This window comes from Danaus plexippus, assembly GCF_018135715.1.
Source record: "Danaus plexippus chromosome 22 unlocalized genomic scaffold, MEX_DaPlex mxdp_33, whole genome shotgun sequence".
Lineage (NCBI taxonomy): Eukaryota > Metazoa > Arthropoda > Insecta > Lepidoptera > Nymphalidae > Danaus > Danaus plexippus.
Window position 1 is genome coordinate 422,888 of NW_026869856.1, and position 28,000 is coordinate 450,887.

A 28,000-nucleotide genomic window follows, 5' to 3' on the forward strand; every position below is an offset into this window, starting at 1 on the left:
TCATGAAGTTAAATAATAATTTCAAGTTCTATTTGACTCACAATTACGCCATCTATTGAGTATTTATAAATTCCAAAATGTTTGAGAAGTAGTTACTAACTGCTCATTTGACTTTAACTGTTATTTAATAGATGGCAGTAAAGATTGTAATGTAAGTAGTAACTTTACACTAATAAGAATTTAGGTCACATAGAAATTATCTCTCTTCATGAGATTTTCTGTAAGGATTTTTTTAAATAAATAAATTTCTAAAGAAATCACTGTATGTTAACATATACAAAATATGCCTTAAAATTATATTATTGTCCGCCATCTTGTCTTCTATGTCGATTTCAGGGTGACATCACACACAAGTTGTGTGACACACATAGCAAAGTTATTTAAACTTATATATTTTATGTGTTCATATACAAACATTGTAACACACAGTTAAAAGTTAAACTTGTCACGCTATAGTATTAAGGTAGATTATTTAATCAGAATCAGAAAACTCTGCTTGTGTAGTATGACGACGTAAGCTTGTGCCAGGAATAAGAGACTGCTAAGTGCTAGGGTAGTTAGTGTATAGAGATAGAATAACGAAAGGTTATGTTTAAATAAAACAACAAATCTAGACCTTCATATATTTAGGCATCTCAGCAATACATCGATCTATGAATATAATGTAAATTCCATTCCAATATAGAAGAATTTCTAATAATAGTTATTGTCGGAAAATTGTATTGTCATTTCACTTATTGTTTATAGAAGCTAAGAAATAGGAATTAGATCTTTATTTTGTTAAAAACACTCGAACTGATATCTAAGAGTATTTATAAGAAGTATTCAACGTTTTCATTTTCTTAGTAACCATTAGAGAAACTTAGTGTTTGATATGAATTTCTTTGATTTAATACCGTTTTCTGTTTATAACATATAAAGATCAAATTCTTATATAAAGTTTAAATATTTCGTTGCTAATAAGAAGAAAAATTTGTTTATAATTTAAAAAATGTTATATTATTGACCTTGAGCTGTCATTTGTACCCTAAAGTCTTTAAGGATTTTCTAAGCTAGTTAAAGCCTTTCTATCTTAATTACGATCTACCTTATAATAAATTGATCCTGAGATTTTTATATTTAATGATAGAAAAAGAAATAATTCTTGTAAACAGTTATGGACGAATGGCGTCATGAAATTTGTTATACAATTAAATTATTTGAAACAGCGCCATCTATTGGCATAAAATCAACTCCTTCAAAACTCAATAGATGGCAGTATTTACACGATAAGTTACTTTTTTCACAACACACCCATAAGACTGTAAGTATTTTTCGTTATTATTCTAAACACAGCTCAGTAGTCTCTACATCTATAATTGGGAAATATTCTATAGCAGGCACACTTCTAATACATTACGATTGCTAAAAGGCTAAGCATTAGCACTAATTTACAATATTAAAGCACTCCTGAGAAAGAATTCTTTATATTTTTAAAAGTAATTTAGACATATTTTTTTTAGGTTAAAAATATGTTCGTTTGGAACATCCAATACAACTTAAATACAAACATTTACTTCAACCAACAATTTCTATTAATTAAATAAAACAGATTAAAAAGAGCAGTAATATTCAGAACAAATAAGTCCTTTACAGCAATACATTATACTATATATATTTATAAAGAAATATTTAATGAGCAAGCATTTTATTTAACATTTTTAAGCCAATGACTAACACTATAATATAAAAAGTCGAAATTGTATAATTTCACAACCTATTATTACATTATCTATATTATTTGATTGTGATTTTAATCTACATCTACCATTTCCTAAACTGAATTCTTTTTTTATTTTCTCCACATTTTGTAGATTAAAAAATTAAGCATCTGTTCTTACGTCACAGTGAAAGGAGGTTTCAACAAATATCACCTCTATTAAGTGTTAATATTAATGTAAAATCATTGGCATTGCTACATATATTTTTGTAAAACATTCATTTATATATAGTTTTATAATTTGTGAACGTGTTTTTATTATATATGTGGTTTAGAAATCTTTGAGTTTTCTATATTGTATGAATGAAAAATTTACCTTTGTGGGTTAAATTTGACAATGCAAAAAACGTTAGGGTTATTACAGACAAGTGTTTTTCAGAATACAGACCAAATTTGTTTTATTATAAAACGAAATATTAAGATATTTCGTAGGCGTATAATATTTTCACAATAAAAAATGCAATTTTATAATAATTACATAATACAATGTGATATATAATTATAATATAAAATCATAATCGGTCCGCACTGGCAGGCATAAGCTAATAAAGGCATCTTTTCTAATGGACATCTTTCACAAGACGATTGTCGTTTTTGGAAGTTTAAAATACAATCTATGGCTTATTTTATCTGTCTGATAAATACTGATGTCAAATCTTTGGTTTTACAACCTTTTTATTTTATAAGCAAAATCTTCTTACTACAATGCAATTTAACTTTTCTAACAAAATTCTATATTTAATTCACAGGCGCTCTTACAAAAAATAATATTTCACCAATTCCTTTTTTGCTTTGTATTTAGAAAGAATACTATTGAAGTTAGTTTGTTAGCAATGTTACTTGTTTACATCTTTTCGTATTATAATAATATTTTTGCTTCACTGTCGTTGTGTACAATTTAACAGTGTTTGCAAAACGTCACTATATAAGTCCAAAATCAAAAATATAAACATTTTAACAGAATGATATTTTAAAATAAATTTTAGAATATATTATTTTATAGAAAGAGTATTCTAATATACAATCAATAAAATATTTAAAGATTTCTTTATGTAACGAATAATAAAGGTTTTTGAAACAACAACAATAGATTTGAACAAATGTATACTGTATAGTATAAGAATATATTTAGCACAGAAAAGGAACTCCATGTGAATAAAAAAAAACTATTCCTTTGACAGTAATTATGTTTCGTGAGATTAAAATTAATTATTCTCAAATACTGTTTACTTAAAAGATTCTTAAGTCCATCAATCTGTAAACTACACCTAATTTTTTTGATACTACCCTTTTTTAATATTTTACGGTTTCGAAGACTGTTCTTGTTAATTGGATATATAATTTTTAATATACCATTGACTGTTAAACTAGACGGTCAGTGGAAAACATTTTAAAGGGAGAAAAGAGAGTACTGCATAAGAGCTCTAATGCCACAAATCTACACGATATATATAGGAGTAACTAAATACTTGTATATTTAGTTAAACGTGGCATCACGAATATTTTATTGTCCTAAAATTATTGTCGTATATTAAGTAGATAAGAAAGCTCGATTAAAATTGTCTTTAAATTGTATTGACTACGATAAAAGGAGAGCCCATTCGATTGTAGAATTAGTTATTTTGTAAAAACGTTGCTCTTTTAATGTGTTATTTTGTAATACATACATATTTATGATGTCTATTATATACTCCACATACGGTTTAATGGCGGGGAAGATGTATAGAAAAAATATAACATATTTTGGAAGAGACAAGGTAATATTGAGATAAAATATTCTCATTAATTTGGGAATAACATGTATATGATTTAATCACAAAAAATATACTCATAATATTTTTTTCTTTTCACAAGATTTAATATGATACGTAAAGAGATAAGAAATATTAAGAAAAATATGTTCCGATATGGATTTTTTTGAGGATATGTAGGGAATATAGTAAATTTTGATAATTTTAATTGTTAGGGAGATATGTAATGAAAATAATTTAAAATATTTATCTAAAATAATGCCTAAAGTATCGAAGACGTAAGTTGATAAATTAAATTTTCATCAATAACACGAAACTTAAGAATTGAGATACACCAGGTAATAAGGATATGGAATCATTTTAAATTTTAAAATAATCATCATATTACGATTTGCATTTTCTTACCTTTTGGGGGAGAGGCTTTGGACATAGTTTGGATCCATTTCATCAAGATCCCTGCCTTTGGTTTCTGGCACACAGCAGACAACAAAACAAAGACCCCCGACACTTATGGAGGCGTACAACCAAAATGCGCCGTGCAAACCCAACGCTTGTTGGAAATCGACAAAAGTTTTCACACCGACGAAAGCACAGAGATAACTAAACGCAGTTGCCATCGCGCTGCCAAACGCCCTGTATTCGAGAGGGAAGAGTTCACCTATAAGCAGCCACGATATGGGACTCATGCCCAAAGAAAACGCAATTGTAAATACCAAAACACATAGTAATGGAATCCAATCATTTTGTCCAACTGTTTGATGGAACATTACGTTCTGTATCCTCTGATTCCTGTGGACTTCTTCGTAGTAAGCATAACTTCCGAAGCCAGCTAAAGCCATAGACATTAACACCGAGCTCACTATAAGCAAAGGCAGTCGCCCAACAGTGTCGATCAATAAACCAGAGAGACAAGATGCTAGTAATTGCACGAATGAGACAGCAATAGCTGCTCCGTGTGGATTCATTCCTCCAAAAGTCTTCCTGAATATCGGAACAGCGTAGAAAGAGAATGCGTGAGCACCAGAGAACCGCTGAAACATCATCAGTCCGCAAGTCACTAAAATTGGTCCAAGCAAGCGGTTCATCGTCCTAACGTCTAACGAACTTATCAGTTGACTGCTGGACATTTGACTTTGTCGCTGACTAAAATTTTTGCTGGCGAGTACATTAGTTCTGATTGTAGCTAATTCTTGAGCAACGTCAGAGTTTGGTCCGCGAAGCCATAGCAAACTTTTGTATGCTTCATCGTCTTTTCCAATAAGGACGAGGTAGCTCGGGGTCTCCGGTATATAAAGCACTGTGCAGAAGAGAAGTAGGGGGGCAGCGGATATACAGAGAGCTAGTTGCTGCCAGTCGAGATACGCTCCGATGGTGAAACTAAACAGCACTCCAAGGTGACCTACAATTTTGAGAACAGCGCTCAGACAGCCCCTGATGTCTGGTACTGATATTTCACTGATGTAAACCTGGAAGTAGAAAAGTAAATATAATCAACATCGGCAAACAAAGTATGTAAGTATAACAGAATTTAATAAAAATGTTTAATTACAATTCACAGAAGAAAGCCCTCCGATTAAAACTTTTATACAAAATTACAATAAAGCTGAAGCCTCGTTTAAGCTAATAAATAATAATCTTAACGTCGAAATTAAACTTTTTCTTTGTGAAATACCGAAATTAGTCGAAGCGACGTTGGCTCTAAATTTAGAAAACACTTCAAAGTCCTTCAAAGTTTCGGCTATTAATTTTGTATGCCGCTCTGATTTGAGACAAATAAAACGATATTATCTTGATTACTTTTGATAAAAAACCGATCTATACTACAAACAGAGATCCGTTTATTTTAAACAGAAGAATCATAACAGCTATGTGGTCGTACGGCAACGTTATGCATGCCATAACAACGTAACAGCGCTTGCATTCAACGGAGAAATATGTTGGAGTATTTTTAATTTCTATTCAAGAGTACAAAGCTGTGTTTTGTGCGAGTACACCAATGCGTTTATGTGGGTAAAACATAACAAAAACGTTATGTCCTTTGTTATAAACATACTCTGAAATCTATTTCAGTCGCTAATGATCTCTTTTCTTAAGCTCTGTCAAAATTATTGTCAGAGCACATTTGGTATGAATGAGGAAAAATTACTTCCCTTTTAATATTACTAAGGCTCTTTTTTCCCGTATTTGAATGTCTTAATGTCGGATTCGACTTCCTAAGCTGTTTTTGCTAACAATTTAATTTTCTTTCCGATTCACAAATAATGGAGTTTCCTTGAATTATTACCTACAGTTTTTGTTGAGCTATTTGGGTAATTTGGAACATTTGACTAATGTTCACGAAACTAATACGTGGTTATATATAAATAACATTTGTATATTGATTTTAAAAGTTTATATGTTCTGTCCAGAACTAACATCAGTTCGTTTTTGGAACATGCGTCCAAGGCAGCCCTCGGAGGTTCGTTTCAAATTTGGTTAAGTAGAGAGAGGAGCTTGGACGGTGGAGGTGAGCGTTTAACGCGCGTTAGATAGGGGCCCCTTAACCTACAGCCGGGTCGCAAGTCCCAGGCACTGTAGAAGCTCCTCTCCCTGCAACGTGATGGACCCGGCACCCGCACACGGCGAATCAATTGAATGCTGAGAGGTTTCGTCTTTATATCATAAGTCTATATCATAAGTTATGATTGTATATATTACCTGTGATAACATTGTCAGTATAGAGCAGCAGAAGCCTCCCAGAAAAGCTGTGATGCACATCATGCGTACTGATGTGGCCAGCACCGTCAATAGCCAGGAGAGGCTGCAAGGTGCCGCGGCCAGGGACAGTACTCGGCGACGTCCGTGACGCATAGCAGCGCCTCCAGCCATACCACCGAACAGCGCACCTGGGAAATAGATCTGGAGCTAGATACAACTACGTACAAGCTAGATACAACTAAGCATTTTCCAGAAATTGCGCCAAATCCAGTTTCTGTAGATACATTTTTCATTATATCTTTTCTAATGTGATCAAAGACTAACTAAGACAGATCTCGACTTGCCGTGATTACGGTTGCTACAAAGTAACTGAAACGTCGAATATGCATTTTTTTAAAATAATAAAATATGCTTAGTGATCCGAAAAATATTAGTTTCATTTAAATATATTTTTTATTTGACTTTGAAGTTACATAATTATTGTGCTAAAACAGAAATGGTTAAGGAGTTTTAAGATGCTACTAAGGTAATAGGTTTCGTATTAAAGAATTGCTTTTATTTTCAGACATAATATGTATATTATGAAATATAAAACAAAATTTTTCCATATATTTTCCTTATAGTCTTTATCTAATTTAATCTATTTGTCTTATACTAATATAGAAGCTTCTCCTGCTTCTAGCCTGCGCTTAGCTGTAACGAGCGTTGGTGGTGTAATGGTCAGCATAGTTGCCTTCCAAGCAGTTGATCCGGGTTCGATTCCCGGCCAACGCACACTTTTTTTGAAATAGATAAGTCAATTATTTTAATTATTAATACACATGAAAGATTTGATATGATAATCGTGATAAAAATATATAATGAACGATAACAAAGACCGATTTATGAAACACTTTTATTTCAATTAAATATTGCTTTAGTCGATTTATTTATAATAATAATATCTTTGAAAATCGATTGAATTTGGTACAGAACAAAATAGTAATTCGATATAAATGTTGTTTTTCATTCAAGCTCGACACCAAAGCGGAATATTTTTTTGTAGTAACTGATACAGCTTGATAGCTTTTTGCTGGTTAATTTTTTTACATTTATAAACACTACTTTTAAATTTTTATCATCTATAGAAGTAAAAAACCCATTTATCGTATTAGATGTACTTTTTCCTATATAGAAAGAAATAATAAGAAAGTTTCTAATACCGAGAAAAGATAACGAAGCAAGCCAGGACGCCTGCTGATCTGTGAGCTGGAAATCCCTCCTGGTTGCGTTTCCAGGTCCTTGAAGCGAAGCTATAGCTGGGGAACTGTAACCCTTACCAAGACCTGCCGAAAACGGAGCTAGTGATACCGCAAGGGCTGCCAACACCTGGGAAAGAAAATAAAGATAATATTAAGTTAGATATAGTTCTTAAGCAACATGCGTTTTAATTTAACATCGGTATTTAGAAAGGAAAAGATAAAATGGATTACTTTCCTCCTTCCTCAACATAAAAAAAAGAAATTAAATCCTTATAGAGATCCGGAATGAAAAATTCACCAAACGAGATAGATTCCAAGCGGCATTCTTCAGAATATAGCGTTCTGTTGCTCTACCAACTTAGTTATCATGACTGTATTATAGTTATGGAAAAACCTAATCGTATCTTTGTCCCTACATGACGGTTAAGAACTTTTTATGCTATAACATAATCATACTTATCTACATAACACATAATGTACTAATTTTTAGGTGGTAGAGCCTAGCTGTGGTCAATTTGCTGTAGCTCGAACATGGGCTGGCTCAACCGGGGAAGTACCACCTTCTCACAGAAGTTCGGCGTGAAGCAAACTTTAATGGCTGCGTTTCGTCTTATGAGTGAGAGAGCTGATTGCCATTTCCTTTTTCCCTACCTTTCCCATTTCCCATTTCCCTTTTCCCTTTTCCCAACCTTTCCTCTCTCTCTTCCCCAAACAAAGGTGGCAACGCATCCGCAAAATTATTTTGCGGATGTCCATGGGTGATGATACTACGACGGTACCTCCATCGGGTAGGCCGGCTGCTCGTTTTCCCCCCTTTATCATTAAAAAAAATGTACTTCTCGTGTGAGTACATATGAGAGTTAATTGGAATTCATGGCTTTAGGAATATTTTACCGTTTATATTAAACAGCCAGACGTCCTCGAAGACGGTTTCTTAATTTTGAAAAAAATAAAGATATGTCAAAAATTTAATGTCAGCTTAGATAAAGAAATCTTAAGAATAGTGCTGTACGAAAATAGACTTTACTTGAACAGTCATTTTGAAATACATTTCCGTGATTCTTTCCCCAATTTAGAACAATTCCAGTTTAAACAGTAATCGGGGAGAAAATATTTACTTTCCCTATAAAAGATAAACGATCTCTTTGTTTTTATTCAAATTTAAAAGAACACAAAGCCTCTTGGGATGTATTTTTCTTAGTGCTTCAAAGACAGCAATTTCCCCGGCGTTAAAAATAAATATTCCGCGTCACGTACGGAGTGTTGTTTCAAATGAAAATGTTTATCGGAACAGGGACTCGTAGAATATATAGCACTTTTATTTTAAACGAATTCATAGTACTGTTGTTCATAATGCGTGTAATGGAAATTACACTTACTTGTCCTTTATCCGTTTGCGGCAGTTTTAAAAGGCGTGTTATGTTTTAACCAGTGCAAATGTGTATGTTTGTATGCGTGGTATAATTATTAGAATACCGATGATTTTCAATGTCAAAATGTTGAGTCTAGTATTGAGTCGTAATGCGAAGATTAATTCTTTTACATTAAGCTAAAGACTGATTGAAGAGAAATATCGGAAAGTAAAGCGAAGTATCACAATAACTTTCTTACTAATATAAAATAAACATTATTTAGACCTACAAAATTAGAAGATATCATATAAAAGGGCTTGAATGTTTTATAACTATATATAATAAATAAGCAACGCTAAGTTAGCTCTAGACTTACTTAAGAGAACGCGTCATTTCATCTTAAATCGAATTAATTTTAGGGCAAAACTGGTTCTAGCCTTTTTTATGTTTTATGTATTTCTATAGCCAGTTCACAACTTAAACGGCAAACCAACAGTTTACTGTCTAATGTTCAAGGAGACTAATTCGAACCAGAGGTTATTTAAATTAAATGTGAACTACAAATAATCTCGACATGGTCTGATCTTAAACATATTTTTTTATCTAAATATAGTCATCCGAATAAAATAATAGAAAGTTTATACTAAATTCATAATTCCTTGTTTTTTAATATTGTTAGGTACATTATTATAAATGGTGAAAATCTTAATTTGACGGAAAATTAAAAATGTCAGCAATGTTTTGTTTTTGTGGCTGGAGGTCGGCTTGGAAAGGGTTGAAGGTTTCGTGTCAATTTTCAGAGGCAGTGTTGCGGTAGCTTTAAAGTAGGTATGAAAATAGGTAGGTATTTATGAAGATAATATTAATGTTCACTTTGCTATTAATTCGTTTATTAAACATTATTTTATTACCGCAAAAGGTTATAGTTTTAATACATGAAATCAAATAATATAATGTTTGCTGAATTTTGCGGCGATGTGTCGACGTATTTCTGCTTTATGTTATAACGGCTAAACAGATTTTGATGAAACTTAACAGTTATTTTCAATAGATTTCAAAATTAGCCATACGCTATAATTTCACCAGGTATTTGTGAAGCTCTTCCGTTTTCATATATATAAAAACTAAATACAATATCGTTGTCTCTATTTACTTAACGATTTTATTATTTTAAGTGTCCAGACATTTTTATCTAGTCTACCCTGAACACGATTACTGCGAAGCGTTTTAAACGTCGGGTAGAATTAAAAAAATAGTAAAACGGCGAAGTAGTTACGTAAAGAAGAGAGCTTTATATAGATGTCTTATACTCCCAAACATATTCGATTATGCCATATCTATTCGTTAACATATGTTACAGATTTCACGCGAACACATACTAACTATTAACATACTTTAAAGGATATGTCAATGAAGCTAAAATAATTTTCACATAACTAGATTCCAGACTTTACGTGTATTAAAAGTCGATCGTACTCTTCTAAACGTAGTATTATTTTTAAATGTTTCTGGTAATGACGTTTTGGCAAACATTTTAATAAAACAGTATCGGATATGACCAGGATTATATGTAAATGATGTAAAAAGTTTGCAATACTAACTCTTTTTTAACATTTTTTAAGATGTCACACGGTATGGTATAGTCTGTGATCAAAACTATAAAGCGGACAGGCCGATGATAATAATAATAGGTTTATTTAAAAAAAAAACCTTTTTGACCTGACAGCATCACAAGGTAATGATTCAGTAGTAAAATTGTAGTACCTATAGTCTTATAATTTACGTCTATTTTATTAACTACTTAATGATTTTAACCCCAAACTGGGCTCATTAAATATTTCTCAATTAAGCGCATTGGGTCCTGAGTGACCCCAAATGAACATTGGGAAATTAGCGTCAAAAAGAAATAAAACTTAATGTATTTTATAGTCATTAAAGAGTTTTTTAATAGTATTTATTTTGTATATTTTCATTTTTAGTAAGTTATTTCATTGTTAGTAATTTAACCTTTATTTCATGTTTGTGCCGTACCTTGTACCTAAGTCTATTTGAGATGGCAAGTCGTTCATATTGGGTTAGATCGTGTGCGGCTTGCGAGTATGTTGATTCTAAGCCGCTAATCTTCCTCGCCTGACTTTGTTTGCTAAGTGGCACGTTATATGCTTATAGCGACTTATTATAATCATAATTATACTATTACTAAAATGACAAATCAAACTGTATAAATATTTAGTGCTCTTGTACAAAATTATCTCGTTAGGAACATTTATAAACTCAAATTTTATAATATTATTTAACTTTATACGATTTTTTCATAATAATTATTTAATAACACATATTAAAAAATATGTTATTATTAACTGGAGCATATTAATGTTAATTATTTTCCTAACTCTATATTTCATATTCTCATTAATATTTATTTCACAACGTATCTAAGAAAATTCAATGAAACAACGAGAAGAGGCACATAATACTTCAGACACTAATAGAATATTGTCTTTAAACTTCTAATATTTCCTACAATGAGTATAATTGTATAATATATAATACATAGTATACTTATATAATATATAGTATATTTGTATAATACGCTTAAGGAATAAGTAAGATGTTTACAGTGGGATGAGAGTAAGTACTTACATCCGGATTACCGCTTCATGTATTTTTTAAACGACCGCAGAACATGTCGTAAATAAAATAATAATATGAATTAGTGTGACATAAAATATATGTGTGTTGAAAAATCTAAAAAAATCTAAAATGTATACGTGATATTATTTCAGATTTTCGTCAATGATAACAAAATTAATGATCATTAAATACGTTCTTTGATAAATTTTGAATTAATATAATGTAGTTATACTATAATTATTTAAATGGAGGTAAACGTAATTGAATGATTTCAATACAGAAAGCTCTAACGCCGTGGCGATAGAGCCGTATACCAAACAAATGACTCTCTTAATACAAATGCATACCTACATTATATAATGCGTGCTCTCAGCATACTAATACAAAGCAGTGTGTTGTATTTTTATGAGGTTAAAAATAATATGCATGTGTTTAACCTTTTTTTTCTTATTGTATTATAAGAAAATTTATTAAAATAGCTCTAAAATGTATGTAATATTCTATTTTAGTCATTTAGTTCCCATTAATGTCTGTCACAATAACTATTTTAAGTCGAATGAAATGTGCAAAAATTAGTGACGATTAAAATGCATATTATATACGTTAGAGGTATCATGATTAGGCTGTTAATTTATTACTGTGGATTGACCTTAATGTATTATTCTAAAAGTTCCTTACATAGCTATAAGATAGTACAGAACTGGTAATTTAAGGGATGGTTTAAGGAACCACGTTGGAGAATTTATCTCAAGGTAAAGTATAAAATCAAAAAAATATGTATATATAATTTGATCATAGTAGCGAATTCCCTTTGCCTTATAACTTTCACAACTTTTTTTCTTAAGAACAACGCTTTTTATAAAGTAAGGAAAAATAATCGATTGTTTTTAGCCGAAATTGGTTGAAATACTAAGAAAATATTGTAACATTATGAATATTATAAGTATATTTTTAAATGAATCTAAAATTTTTGGATGAAAATGACACTTTCATCTCGTCTGCCCGTGATCACGGATGCTGTAAAGAAACCGGAAACGTTGGGTACACGTGGATATAAAATAATAAAAAATCCGAAAAACTTAGTAGTTAGTTTCATTTATATGAGTATCCGCGAAAATCTTACATAGCATTAAGTATATTTTAGTTAATAGTAAATTAAAATTCACATTTGAAAAGACTCAATGTCCCAGCTTAAAATTCTTTCACCCTCTAAGTTTTTATAGATCAATCAACGAGACACACTTTCGTACTCCCGTATCGTTGGCAATGGGAGCTAATGGTGTTTTAGACTTCGTAAACTATAAAACCAGCATTAACGTTTGAAAAAACAATAATATTATTTAATAATAAGTTCATATTACAGGAATAAGTGAATAAAACAAGACGGCAATTGATAATATTACTAATGGAGATGATTTTCTCTGCCCGTTTTAGATTTAAAGTTATCGATACATACATAGCCTTCATATAACGATCAATTTATATGACTCAGCAGACGTCATTTAGAAAAATGAATCTGAAATAAGTCTGGTGTTATTTTTTTATATCAGAGAATATAGAAAACGAACGTAACTATATATATTACATATTAATAACAGTAGGTAGATTTTTTTTTTTAAATAATTTACATTTCTTAGTCCGAATTTACCTGAACATTGATATTGACTCAGAATAATTTTTGGAAAAGTCATAAAAATACCTAGCTTGCTTATTAAAACGGCGGTAGAATTGAGACTTGTAAAAATGGCATCAGAATTTATTACCAATCGTTGTAAGATTAAAAACGAGAAATAAACCTTTTTTTAGTACAAATATATTAAATGAAAAATACGTATTTGGTTTTATAACAAAACAGTACATACGAAGCAATGCTTATTACGCCTCTCATGGCTTACTCCGGGCTCGTTTCTAATTAATAATCTGACAGAGACAGAGAGAATTAACGATTGCCTTTGTTTAGTTAGCGTTGCTTGCGACTGACTGGTGACAGGCGTGCTCGCTTCGGATACTGGAAACAATTATTGAGTCAGGGACGTAATTTAAATATATAATTCAATGTATATGTGTGTGGGATTGTTGGCAGCAATACATCTTACTAGATTGCTTTGTTGACCGAAGAAAAATTACTAGATACTTTTTCATAGCCCCTACTCTGACCTATTATACGTATTGCTTATATTACTTTACAACAAATTGTCAATAATACTGACGTTATTATAAGCTAATAAAGTTGTAACTCTCTCTCTCTCTCTCTCTCTCTCTATATATATATATATATATATATATATATATATATATATATATATGTAATAATTAGTGTCATTTGTAACATTTTTTATAAAATATTGGAGTGAATTCTATAACACTTATTCTGTATTGCCATTTAATAGTTTAATAAATTTTGATAGTTGCACGAATATAATGTTTTCATGTCGACAGAACTTCTATTTTATTTCCAATCAGTAAACTACACATATAAAGAAACATCCAACAATCACTGGCAGTGATTGGAAAAAGTTTTATTCAAAGCATTCTCTTATATTTTCCAAGCAACAATTGTTATTTTATTTTCTATCACTAAATAATTAAAGCAATGGTTGAAATACCAGTGAAATAGCTACGAGAAGACGTAATTAAAAAGTACCCTGGCACTGATAACTCATCAATATTATGTTATACGAACCATTGGCTGTATTCCATTAAACCTTGGACTTATTGTTAGTTTAAAAAGAATATCAAACCGAGGCTTAGAAACGTCTTTAGGTCACTTCTAGGTTAAGACACTAAATCTTGACCTGATTTTAATCAAACATACATATTTGCGAAATTGTAACTTTTAAAAAATTGGGTTAAGACGAGATGAAGAGCTAAACGATCGACATCTTGAAGTTCGTAGTATAACGATAAAATAATACGAGCCGACTTTTTACACATCAGCAATATATATATATATATATATTCATACATATTTAAAAATAATCTAAACAGTAAATTAATTAAAATAATTTAATGCATCGATTGCAAGAATAAAAGTATTTTGTAAATGTTAAGTAAATGTTCCTTTATTGACGATTATATGATTGTTAAAGTACAATAAAGTAAATTTTCTAGGTTTTAATATTGAAGTATTTGGTAACTTTGCAAGGGATAGAAAAACTTACAAGTGATTATATGTATAAAACTGTTTTGTTGTGTTGTTATGTAATAAACGCCTTGAGATCGCGATGGGTCCACCATTATTCATCTCGTGGTGCTCCCTAATGACTGTAATTACCGATATACTAATATATTAATAGATTATGTAAGAAACTGAAATCTGACAGAGATCGAAGCTGTGTTTATAGTTTAAATTCAGAATTTATCTAAACATATGTATGTAATGAGGTCTAAGACTTTCGCGAGTATTCATTTAAATGAAACTAATATTTTCGGATTACTATGCGTATTTTATTATTTTTTATAACTATAGACGAGATGTCGTCTACCCGTCATTCTTTGCAATGTAACCGAAACGTCGGTCGTCGGGGTGTGTAGTTTAAATTAAATAACGCGTAGTAATCCCAAAATATTAATTTCATTTAAACAAATATATTATATGTTTTGAATAATAATGTAAACTATGTGTTTTTATATATAAAAAACTAACCTGCGGTAGATGCCTGGAATGTCTAGACTTTCTCGTCGGCGTATCGCTGACACACTTCCCGTTAGGCAGCGCGCTAGTTATCTCTTCCTTTTTTTCCGGTAGTCGTATGGGTATGTTGTGTCTCTCGAAGTAACCGTTCTGTATCATTTGGTCCAAAGAAACCTCAAGTTCACGGACGGCTACGACTTTTCTGCCGCACACAGGGTCATCTATAACCATCTTCCTACACCCAGAAACTTCTGAGAACTTCACAATTTTCTTATTCTCCTCTCGTTTTGGTTTCTTATCTTTTCCCGGTGGATCCGTTGTCCAGTATCTGGCGTTCCTCTCAGGCAGCTGAAGTGGTTTGCAGACGGCAATATTCTTAGGCTTCCTATCAACTCTCGGTTCGTTAGAGTTGGATCGCCTCTCCTTTGTCCCGATCTCATTCCTTTTCCTTTCGATTCTTTCGTCCAATTGAAATTTTTCGTAGTATTGCTTCGGTATTTTCCTTTCATCGATTCTGAAGTCGTAATAATCTTTTTTATAGCGCCGTCTCTCGTCATTGTAATACGTCCGAGGCAGCGAGTTGTATTTGTTGTCATATGTTGTTTGCAGATTTAAATATTCGGGTCTGATGGGTCGGAATAATGACAGGCGGCCTTGGGCTTCATCGAAATCTGAATAAATGTCTTCGAAGACGTAGCCATTTTTCCTCTGAGGTGTTTCTTGGTATCTTTCCGGAGCTCGGCTCGTGTGTGACCTCTGTGGTTCAAACCTGGTTTCCTGTCGGCGTCTTCGGTCATATTCTAATTCAAATTCCACGTGACGATCGTATAGCAATCTCTCTCTTGAACCCGCCATTTTTATTTTTCCTGTAAACAAATATAATAGCTTATATTAAAAAGGCTTTAATAATATGAAACCGCAGTAGTATAGTTTCATTTGCTATTTATAGCCTCGAATTATTTCATCGATATAACAAAGTAAAATTTAATATTCAAATGTATTGGGAATCGGTATAATGTTGTTACGAAACAAACTCATTTACATATTTCCCATTCCTCAAAACATTATGTGCGAAATATAATTTTGATAATACTTCAGTAATAAATTCATATAAATATTGCTTTATTATTATATAAACAACAAATGTAGGTACAGTCGAAGATAAAAAAGACTTTTATATATTTCCAATATACTGCGTGAGTCAAAAGAATATTTTGGCTTAAAATTGATGAATATTTTGTGTGTAGCATAATCGTAAACGCTTACGAGGGCGGAGGCATCGTAAAAATAAATAAAGGCTAATATGAAATTCTCTTTTAGTAATAAACTAAGTTCTAGATATTCAAAATGAGATAATTCGATCGGAATCAAACTGAAATGAAGAGATCCCTTAAATATAGAGGGATTAAACAAAAATATATTGCGATGATTTATATTTAAAGTTATAAATCAATATAAAATTAATTTAATCTTGTCACTTATAAGTGACAGTACGTGAATTGGCCCGTCAAATAAAAAATTTCAAATCCCACTGACGAGTATGAGACGGTAAGTTTAAATAATAAAAGTAGCAATTGTGTCTTAAAATATTACGTTATTTGTCACACGAACGCTTTTTAATGTAATCATTTTTATATTTGATACTCTCACTGGAGGACGTCGTTACCACTCGATCAATGGCGCAGTGCGGTACCTACTATAAAGATTCGACTTACATCTACGAATACTTCATATAAGTGCATACATAATTTTACTCTTGTTGAACAATTCCTTTTCAATATAGTCTTCAATTTCTATTATTAATATATTTTAACAACATCTGTATAAGTAATACTTAAAACTTTTAAAAATATCTATAGCAGAAGACACAGAAATCTCTTGGTCTCCTTTTATGAATTTCATATTCTTAATATTATATACAAATAATATAAAAGCAACGAAGTGCTAGAAAGAGATAACATATTGCTATATATTATTAAAGAGTTTTCATGATATGGGGTGGAAAATTAGGTCGTATGTCGGACAATACTGTCAGATCTCGCAGAAGCAACGCGAAATGTGAATAACAAATTCAATGTATGCAATTGGAAATTCGTTTTGATATATAAGAGTAATCTATTTCTAACAAATCGGGCTTTTATTAGAATTCTACTTCTCAACAGATGTTTTTGAAGAAATGTAGATAGTATTAAGATCTTTCTAGAATTTGAAGCCGAAATGCTCGAAGCCTAACAAAATACGATAAGTACCATTGGGAAAATTGCTGACCAATAATGTATTGGGAAATGTTCGTAAGACTTTTTTTATATTATTATTTTTTAAATTCAAGAACTTTTTGATATTTTCATTCAAATATTACTTTTTGACGTATAGTTATTAATGCGTGAACTTAATCTTGAATTTAATATAAAACTATTAAGAAATTCTTAACCTCACATAGTCCATGAACAGTCTACCTTTATTAGACTACAAAATCTTTATTCTCATCCAATCTCGGGCGAAACTACAGGCGAAGGGTTGTAAATATATAACGTTAACAAGACGGCTATAAAGAAAAAAGTTAGGAATCTGTTTGGGCACGTCGTAAAACGAGATCCGAGAGAGATAATTCTGCCATTTTGGTTAAAAGACACGTAGTGCCCCATGAATTCATTATTATGGACTATTACAACCTCATTTTATTTTTGACGTGAAATAAATTATTACTTTTCAGGTTAGGCTGCGTTCAGGGTTATTGTAATACCTCTGGGTGACTTTGCTACATTCTGCAAAATACATTTTTATTTTGTATTTTAGTTGTTGTCTATTTTAGTTGACCTAAAAGTGGTATGTGTGATGTAAAATGTTTTGGTGCATTGGATTTTATCGATATATTTTTAAAAAGTTTCTTTGACTGTAGCAAAATTAAACATTCTCAAGTATTCTGACAAAAAATCCTTTCTTCTTAGTTTGGTTTATTCTTTCAGAGGATTGTAAATAGAACAATGGAAACCAAAAAGGAACTTCTATGAAATTATCAAATCAAATATACGAAAATAAATATATTAAGCAGGTTTCAGATAAAAAAAATTAATGTATTGTATTGTTTTGTAACATAACAAAAAAAACCTTATGTGTTAAGGCTTCATTTGAACCATTCCACCTGTATTAACATACGTCAGGCGAGGCACGACTTGACTCAGGGGTTTCACTCAAAAAATTGTTGCCAACGTTAACGATCTGTTCACGTCGCTAACAGACTAGCTTAGAAATAGATTACATAAAAATATAGGCACATAAAAGGCGAATTATATTATAAAGATATCTATACTTTAAGATTACACCATTATGATAGGAGTTCAGGATGAACGGTGATAGTTATGTTGTAAGCATTAAGGCTTGATGTAAATCAAAACAGTAATCATACTAAAATTAATGATATTTCCATAAAATCTTACCAACCAAATTCTCAAACATTCTGTTAAAAGAAACTAATCTCTATGCTTATAAAAAGTAAATTCTTTTTTAATTATATTGCCCATAATCAATATGTAGGTAAATATGAATGACTTCCAAGGGTTGTGACAACAAACATTATCATTGTCTTAAGATATTTTCTAGTAAAAATCTATATTATATAGGAATATCTCAATCAGACTAATCTACCTTTACGGTAGTGGAAACTTGAAGAGGGAGAACTCCTCCGAGAACATGTCAAACTATACTTAGCAGTTTAACACTTGGAGAGATTAGCAACGTTGGGAATATCTATATGTATATAATGTATTTACTTAACTGAGCCAATTTATATAATAAAAATTAAAGTAAAAATAAAATAACATTTAAAAAAGACGAGTAATATTTTATCTTTTATGATACACAGTATGAAATACATTGTTTTAGAAGAATACAAAGCTGGCGATGTAGGTACGTGAGAAAATAAAATAAAAATCATAGTAATTTAATTACTTATCACCTATTTATTTCTATATTATCTCTGCTATTGCAGTTAAACAAAATTATAAAATAAGTAAAGATTATATAAAAATTTTGTTCAAAAATTTGATATCGAAAATGGGAATATCTTAAGCTCTTGAACTTTGATCTCGCTATCTCAGTCTGGAACCCTAATTCCATCCACTTATCCGCCCGCATTTGATGAAAAAGTACTTTCTGTAGTCTATACTCGTAGGTATACCCTACTAATATTATAAACGTGACTGTAAAGTTGGTTTCTATGTATGTTCATTGCTTTATTCTAAAACTCCTGTTATGATTTTAATTAAATTTTCCCGTACGGCAAGGCATATAATTTATTATGGTATTCACGATAGATGGCGTTATTAGATCGGCACCAATATATGTTATATATTTGTTACAGAACATAATTCGTTTCTATTTGAATCCTATTTAGAAAAAACACACAGCTGAAGTCGAGAGCAAAAAGTAGTGTTATACATGTTCAGGTGATTCATTAACAAAAGGAATGTGTTTTTAATTATATATATATATGTACTTATTCTTAATTAAAACCATTTGTTTGTACATTCCCATGATAATAAAGTGATTTTAATTACATTTAGAAAAGTATGATATAAGTCTTAAAGGCACCGTATAATTTTAATTAAGAACGAAAAAGAAAAAAGAGCGACTGTAAAGTACAATATGGAATAATTTATCATTTACGCGAGTGAAGTCACGGGTAGAAGCTAATAATCTTCGTAAATAAAAAAAAAATTAAGTATATTATATTTTATAAGATAGAGATGTCGTTGGAAGCAGAGGATTAAGGGCTGTTTCCAACAGCAGATAAACGATGGACTATAGGCCTGTGAACAGATCTAGGTAATGTATATATGTACATAAATACTTTTTATACACATAAATGTATATAAATTCCATACTTTTGTATAGCTTCATATAATATAAAGGGAATATGCGCAGAGATATGTTCTTATAACAAATATTTGTTAATGTTTTAGCTTGTCGCACTGCGGCCCGGCCAGCCGCTGTCGACTACTGCCAACTTTATTTTATTAATTGACGACCTCGCTATGGAGCGTTTTGGTTGAAATATTTTGAATTCTTGCTACAAATTGAATACTTTGAATACACTCCGTTCGTCAAGGGATGGCTTTTATTACAACGTTATTCATCCGAAAATATAAAGCAAAGATTTTTCTATATACTGGTAGCTGCTGTACTGAAAAAATATTTTTGTTCCCAAACTGTGATCGGCTTTGTATGTATGTATGAAAAGAATGTGTAAATTTTGAATAATCAATTCAAAGATTTTTATTGTACTACAGACGATATAAAAAAATATTATAGGATTTAATATAACGTTTGTGTTATAAAAAAAAGATAAAGGAAAAAAACTACACTTGAAACACAACTTATAAAACAATTGCAGTTCAATTCAAAAGATTTGTTCCAAAATAAATTCTAATGAATGAAAAATATGTACATCGGTTTCATGTACATTCAGGATGAGAGCGGATTAAAATGGACGAAATTGAAGCGATGACAAAAAAATATAAAATTAAGATATTAATGAAGAACTCCACGTGGAGCGGTAATGTTTTAAATTAATTCGGTGGAAGTTTAATAAAGTTTTTTGTATACTATGCGACACTAATATGACGCTGTACCGTTGTCATGAGCCTCGCTGTGCGACACCAAAAATGTCGCAGCGGGCTTATGTATGTAGAAAGTCAGCAATAAAATTAGGACCAAGCGAAATTTTTACAATAAAAATCAAAATATTTTCACACATAATAAAAATAAAAACGACTACACGCTTTATTATTGTGTAATGATAATTTGTTTTAGTGAAAAACATATTAAAAGAATTATATACTACTAAGAAATTTCTCAATGGATCAGGTTTTTAACACGAGATGAAACTTCTTATCATTCTATGGATTCACCGTGCGGGTGCCGGGTCCATCGCGTTGCAGTGAGAGGAGTTTCAACAGTGCCTGGGACCTGCGACTCAGGTGTAGGTTTAAGGGGCTCCTTTTTTAAGCTAATCTTATTTATGTCTTAAAAAGTGCTCGAGCAGACAATCGTTTCTATGGTAAGTACGTTAATTTCTGTATCATTACTCCATTTTAAGATGAACCTATGCATCATGAAGGAAAGTGTTCTCGAATACAGTGTTAGATTTACTCAGTAGAGTACACCAAATCTACAAGATATGAGATAATGCTTTTAACACCTGAGGCTAGAGATCTACTTGTCATAAGTTATAATAAAAAAAAATTACAAAGTGAAGTGAATGGATTCTTCTATAACTTTAATAGATTTTAGCTAAAACCATATACATTTTTAGGTATTTCTTGCCATTAGATTAAATCAAACTAAATAAAAACATTCAAAGAGTAAATATATGTCTGAATTAATAATTTTACTTACGAAAGAAATTTTAATTTATTCATTTTTTCTTCCCAAAATCACATTTGAAGGTTTCATAAGTACAACGTAATATTTTTGGACAATGGATAAGAGAATTTAAATAAAATACATGATAAAATATACAGATATAAATGAAAAAGTAACTAAAAGCAAGGTATTGATTGCGAGTCATTGACAATAGGAAAAATCTCCCAATGCGGGGACAGAACGGAAGAGAATGATTTGTGGTTTTAAGTACAATGTATATTATACAGGGTGCACTTAAAACAATACCCTTCCCCTCACGTCAAGTAATTATAAAATGAGTCTTCAAAACTTCTATACGTCACCGAAATTGGAATCGAAAGTTTAAGATGACGTCACAGTTCGTTAGCCTAAGAGCGTGTCTCACTTATAAGAAAATTGGAAAGGCTTTTTACTTACGACTGAGCCGTCAAGATTTCCTTAAAATTGTAAACAGTTGAGAGTTATTTAATTATAAAGAGTAAAGATTACACGACATTTATTTGTACTCTAAGATTATATTAAATAATATCAGAATTTAAAAGACTAAAAAAATATTGCTAGGTTGATTAAAATACCTAAGCCGGCTTTTTCAATTACTTCAGTTGTCATATAAAAGGTAATTCAGTTATCAATATAAAAGGTTTAAATATAAAAGCTTTATTTGATGTAAAAGCGATGTCCGAACTAAAAATCCTTTCACAAAGGCTAAACAAATAACAACTTTCAAACTATTGGGTCCGATTTATTTATTTTAGGCAAAGTTTACTCCACATATATTGTTGACTCGAGATGTACGATGCGAGCGAGGAATAAATTTAGATTTTTATAAACTTAAAACAGTTTGTGTTGGTTTTATATTACAAACAGAACTTATAATCTGTACAACAAACTTAAACCACAGATATGACACTACATTAAACTTATACTTATAAGCATATGTGTTGAATTAAGTATCTTTAATATATTTAAGGTAAGCCCCCGAAACCACTTGGGGTTTGAAAGATATTTTCAAAAAATTAGATAACATAAGGGTTTTTAATATTCTCCCAATCATTACGTCTACCAATTTAAAGATATTAATGAACTTATATTTTACTCTCAAGTTTTCTCCTACCATACATGTGACGACATATCGAAATGTTATAGAAAAATAAGTAAAAATGAAAATAAAAACTCAATATTTCATATACCCAGATAATATATACATATATATATGTGATTAATTCCAAACTCTGTAAGGTTACAACGCTGTATTCTTGTACCTTGACGTTGCTTTTCCTGAATGTTTTAAGCCCATGGTCCCGGATTTGAGTTTAATCCTCAAGTAAATAGTCATTATGTTTGCGGAATTTTCCTTTTGAAATCCTTCCTACAAAAGCAACATTATTTTTTTATCAAGTAAATATAGATGGAAAAAAATTATATTGTATTATCTTGGAGATTTTGTTTTGTATACTAAATATCTGTACTACACGAAATTTTATTTAAATATCTTTGCAAATTATTTTTTTTTCGTTATATTTATAAAGTTTAGGAACTATAAACTAGCAGAGATTCACTCGATGATAACAATCTGCGTTCCACTGTAAGCTCCTGAAGGTATTGTCGCTGTAGAGAGTTTAGGACCTTGGAAAGGAATCATGGTATTGGGCTGATGGGAACATGTTGACTTGTTTTAGAGCTGTTCCGGAGTATCGTTAAACGCAGCTGTTATAGTTATTTTACAGAGTTGCAAGATAGGTATTACCGTTAAAAATAGACTAATGAATATAGAAACTACTTTAAAAAAATTAAGAATTAAATACTACTTCTATTTACTAACATACAAACATGAATAACCTTAATATTATAAATGTTCGTTTTGTCAAAATTCTTTATAATATAAGGTTAATGCGTTCCTTAAATTTATTCACTTATTCGTTTAGGCATAAGAAGCATTTTTTGTTTATGAAATTAGTTCCAAAAACAGTTTTGTATGAAATGTGTGTAGAGATATTTTTCTTGATCTCATACTACAATGTCTAATACCAGCTTTTATGCCTTATGTACAAAATAACAGATTTTTTTAAATTTTCCCGTAATAAAATTTTAATTTACATTCAATATAAATATTACATTTGATGAAAAAACTAACTAAAGAAGGTATTTTGTCTGGATCGCTGAACTGTGTCCAAAGATTTTTATATGGTTATAACCTTCAAGGGAAAAAGATATACAGGCGGGATTTTGGTCACAGTTGTATATAAATGTAAATACTTTATACAATACATACGTATCAAATTCAATTTGATCTTAACGTATTTAGTTGTGACAAGTCATTTGTTTAGCAAAAATAGTAGCTATCTGTTAAGCAAAACCACGTATATTCAAAGATTGCTATCAAAAATCTATGACGCAGTAAAAAATAGTCACTCACATACAACTGATCATTTCAAAATTAATTCAAATAAATTAATATGATCCGGAGAATCATCTTAAAACAAGGTTATACATTCGCAATAGTAATAGTGATATCCGGAATGTACATTGCAATATATAATGTGAACGTTCGAGCGAATAAAAGGAATTTGTTTAATATATATGTCAAGGAATATTCAATAAGAGAGGATATTTCTTGGGAGTGGAGAAATACGTTCGACATAAAAATATAAGCGATGTTTTGCCAAGGACGTCTCGTAATTCATGGTTGAATTAAGTGACTTCTGACAACTGACTCTTTCTGTTTAGTTCCATGAAAAAATTGCATTTTTTTTAAATTCAATTGTGCTCTTAGATATTAATATTAAGATCTTAACAGATAGATAATATTAAGCATAAGATTAATACCTTTTCTTATTTACATAGCTACATACGTTTATATGACAAATAATGTTTACAAAAGATTAAAAATTTATTTATTTAATGTAAAAATTAAATCAGATACTATAAAAGATCTTTAACAATGTAGCAAACAGTAATTATTTAAGAAAATTGTATCATCACATAATAATTTTCTATTGTTACGACTGTTGCTCCCCTGCTTGAACTTCTCTGTTCACATTTAGTGTTGTTCCAAACAATTAGGATAAATAAACATATATAAGAATTAATTAAATAAAAATAATAAGATCTAAGATTTTCGCGAGTTTTATTCATTTAAATGAAACTAATATTATTCGGATATACTACGCGGATTTTATTATTTAAAAACTACATAATCCCAACGTTTCGGTTACTTTGCAGCAACCGTGATCACGGAAACGTCGGGATTATGTAGTTTTTAAATAATAAAATCCGCGTAGTAAATCCGATTAATACTAGTTTCATTTAAATAAATAAAAATATTTGAATTATTTAAAATAAACGAATTAGGTTAATACTTTTTGATATATGAAATAAATAAGAAAGTTACGTACAGACAGACAGACCGTGACAATAAGTATAGGACTAAAAGGATAAAGAAGTATAGTATAGTAAGGACTTAAGGCTTAAAAGTGGTTTTATAAGTTTGTTTTTCAGCATTGCATATATATACATATATATAATAATATATGTATTTAAAAGTAAAAACATTACTAACCTTATTACTACATCGCCATCTTTAAAATGACCAAACTCTTTGTTTTTATACAAGAAAATATACGGTTTTATAACAACGCGAAGAGTCTAACTTGTTTGGTCAAAACAAACACGTGTTCAACTAGCAGTCTAGAAGTATTGGAAATGCGGTAATCTTGTGAAAATTGGGAATAACTCGGTTTGCGGACGATTCGAACTAGTTTTTGTGGATTTATTTCTTAATACTATAGTAAAGAAAGGTTATATCAGTAAATCGATACATTGAATGAGGGTGAAGATTTATTGAAATTAATCCAATTATAGCAATATATTCCCTAATGTATATACAAATAAAAACTATATAGGCTTGAAGATTACTATGAAATCCACGAAGTTATCAGAGCTGTATGAAGCTCAACCATTAGTTGTTACTCGGAATCGAATTGAATTAATGTGGAGTAAATTGACAATACAATAATAAATAACATATACATTTCCTTTTATATGGCTGTAACGTTACTAATTATATTAGTGTACATATTATAAAGATGATATTTATGTATATATATATATATGTATATATGAATGATTCTCAGTCACGTGTACGAGTGAATCAGTAATATCACTTTGTGACTTAAGCTACAATCAATATGTGACCCAATTTGAAGGTTGTTTGTGTATTTGGCGTATAAATATTATTGATTGGTTCCATGTTATCCCACTAATATGTGATTCCATTAAATTTTAATTGATTAATTATCTATACTTAGAAGTTAATAACTTTAACGGAAATGTGAAGCCAGCCACCAACTAAGACTATGTATTCAGTATATTAATTGGATTATTTCACTATTATGTACTTATTTTACAATAGTATTATATACAATGCATTATATACTCTACACTTAAAGATCTTTTACATATACAATTTGAAAAAAAAATAATTTTTTGTCAATACCAAATTAATTTTTCGTTACAAGCCAGAATTTCATATACATATTAATATATATATAATTTAATATATTTCGTATGGATACTGAGTATACAATCTCAAAGTGTAATATAAATCTAAATTTGGTCCGCGTTATAAAATATTAATATCTGAACACAAATTTATTCAACTTATTAACACATTAACATAATTGATTGTTCAACTTTGTGAACATAACGAAATGTGTTTGTTAAAAATATTATATAATTATATTCTTAAGGTCTCTTCGCAGGCAAATCTTTATAATAGGCAAAACTTTATTTTGGACGGTAAAGTAACGTAAGTACATGAGCTCGTGATGTAGTTGAACTATACGAGTATATAAAAGAAAGTCGTGTTAGTTACACTAATTATAACTCAAGTACGGCTGTACGGGTTGGGCTGGAAATTGGTGGAGATGTAGCTCAGAACAAGGGAAAGAACATCGGATATTTTTTCATCTTATTGCAAAAAAAATGAGCTGATTAAATGCAAAATCTTCTTATCTACTGTCTTTAAGGAGGAATAGAGCTCGTCTGGTCAGCTATACATTTCTAATTCTGAAACTAACGCAGGCTAAGTTGCGGGCAAAAGCTGGCAATAAATAATTTTGTGTGTTTGAAAAAAAAAAAAGTTTTATATGGGAGAATTACCTAATGTCAAGTCATTCAATAGCTTCCATAGCTACAAAGTATTTTTTATTTGTTAATCAATAAACCAGCACACACTGTGATTACGGGCAAATAAATAAAGGAGATGAAATGAGATTAAGATGTCGGTTGCTGTAAAGGAACCGGAAACGTCGGTATTATGGAGGTATGAAATAATAAAAACTAGTAGTGTCCGAAAAACTTAGTTTCATCTAAATGAGTACACGCGAACGAAGCGAGTGACGCTATCAGTATTGTTCCAGAGTAATAATTTTGACATCAATATTATTAATTCTAATAAAAAGTTACTGAGCTACTGTTCCTTGAGGCATTTAATGTATGTATTTTATAGTCGGTAGTTAAGTAAATTCTGCTCATTAAATTAATGACAAAGCTGTACCAGTTAGAGATATCTCCAAAGTTATATTCTTAATATTTATTTTAGGTTTAATGTATTTACTGTTAAATTTATGTCAAGCCAACAGTACGCGAACTGTTAGTCGTAATGAAAATCCGAGGATACTTTGTAGGGTATTTGATGATTGAAAAAGACATTCCTACTGGGATGAAACTAATATTATTCGGATCACTACGCGTATTTTATTATTTTAAAAACTACATTTCGACTCCCGACGTTTCGGTTACTTTGATCACGATTGCAAGTTTTTAAAAGAATAAAAAACGCGTAGTAATCCGAATAATATTAGTTTCATTTAAATGAATACTCGCGAGAGTCTTAGATCTCATTCCTACTGAGATTTTTCTCTTTATAGCTTTACAAAAAATGTTTAAGGAGGTTTATTCTAAATTTTTAAAATCAAGAAAGTAATCCAAGCATATCGTTTATTTAATGTGATTAAAGTTTTGCGACAGTTACTAAACCAACAAAGTTATTACTTTTAAAAGGTCATAGAGTATTGTATAAAAATATATATTTTTTTATATTTTTGTTGCTTGTTATTAAGTTTGTTTAATTATAAACAAATGTTTTATTATACGAAGCAAAGGAACGAAAATCCGTTTACCAAATGGATGCTGCATGGCTTATACAAGATGGTGTACGAAGGTTTTATTGAGTGCGAAAAATCGTATTGATAAGTAACATTAGGCCAAACTTGGACAATCAATAACTTACTTGCTTCATCATAATCCGTGAGGCAACTGGAATTGACACAGAATAATACACCAGAGAAGATACCGAGCGATGATGATAAGGAGGGATCAGAAACGCGAAGATTACACTGCCAGTGCAAGACACAGTTGATTTTTTAATAAGTGGTTTATATATTTAATATATTGTTGTTATTTTTGAATTTTTTTTTGTTAATACTGGCCGTATTGACACGTCTGTTTGGCGGCGACGCGCCGCGGCG

General features: G+C 30.5%; 1 protein-coding gene and 1 non-coding gene across 2 annotated transcripts; one reads left to right on the plus strand and one right to left on the minus strand.

The window, feature by feature from the left end:
* Window positions 1-609: 609 nt before the first annotated feature.
* LOC116773523 (facilitated trehalose transporter Tret1-like) lies at window positions 610-28,000 on the minus strand. Its single transcript, XM_032665996.2, has 5 exons — window positions 27,763-28,000; window positions 15,081-15,934; window positions 7,410-7,575; window positions 6,208-6,395; window positions 610-4,976 (listed from the first exon to the last, which is right to left on the minus strand). Exons 2-5 carry the CDS (start codon window positions 15,921-15,923, stop codon window positions 3,912-3,914), a joined length of 2,262 nt encoding a protein of 753 aa, XP_032521887.2. The 5' UTR covers window positions 15,924-15,934; window positions 27,763-28,000; the 3' UTR covers window positions 610-3,911.
* Window positions 6,910-6,981, plus strand: Trnag-ucc (transfer RNA glycine (anticodon UCC)). Its single transcript has one exon. It is a non-coding gene; the product is annotated as a tRNA-Gly (tRNA).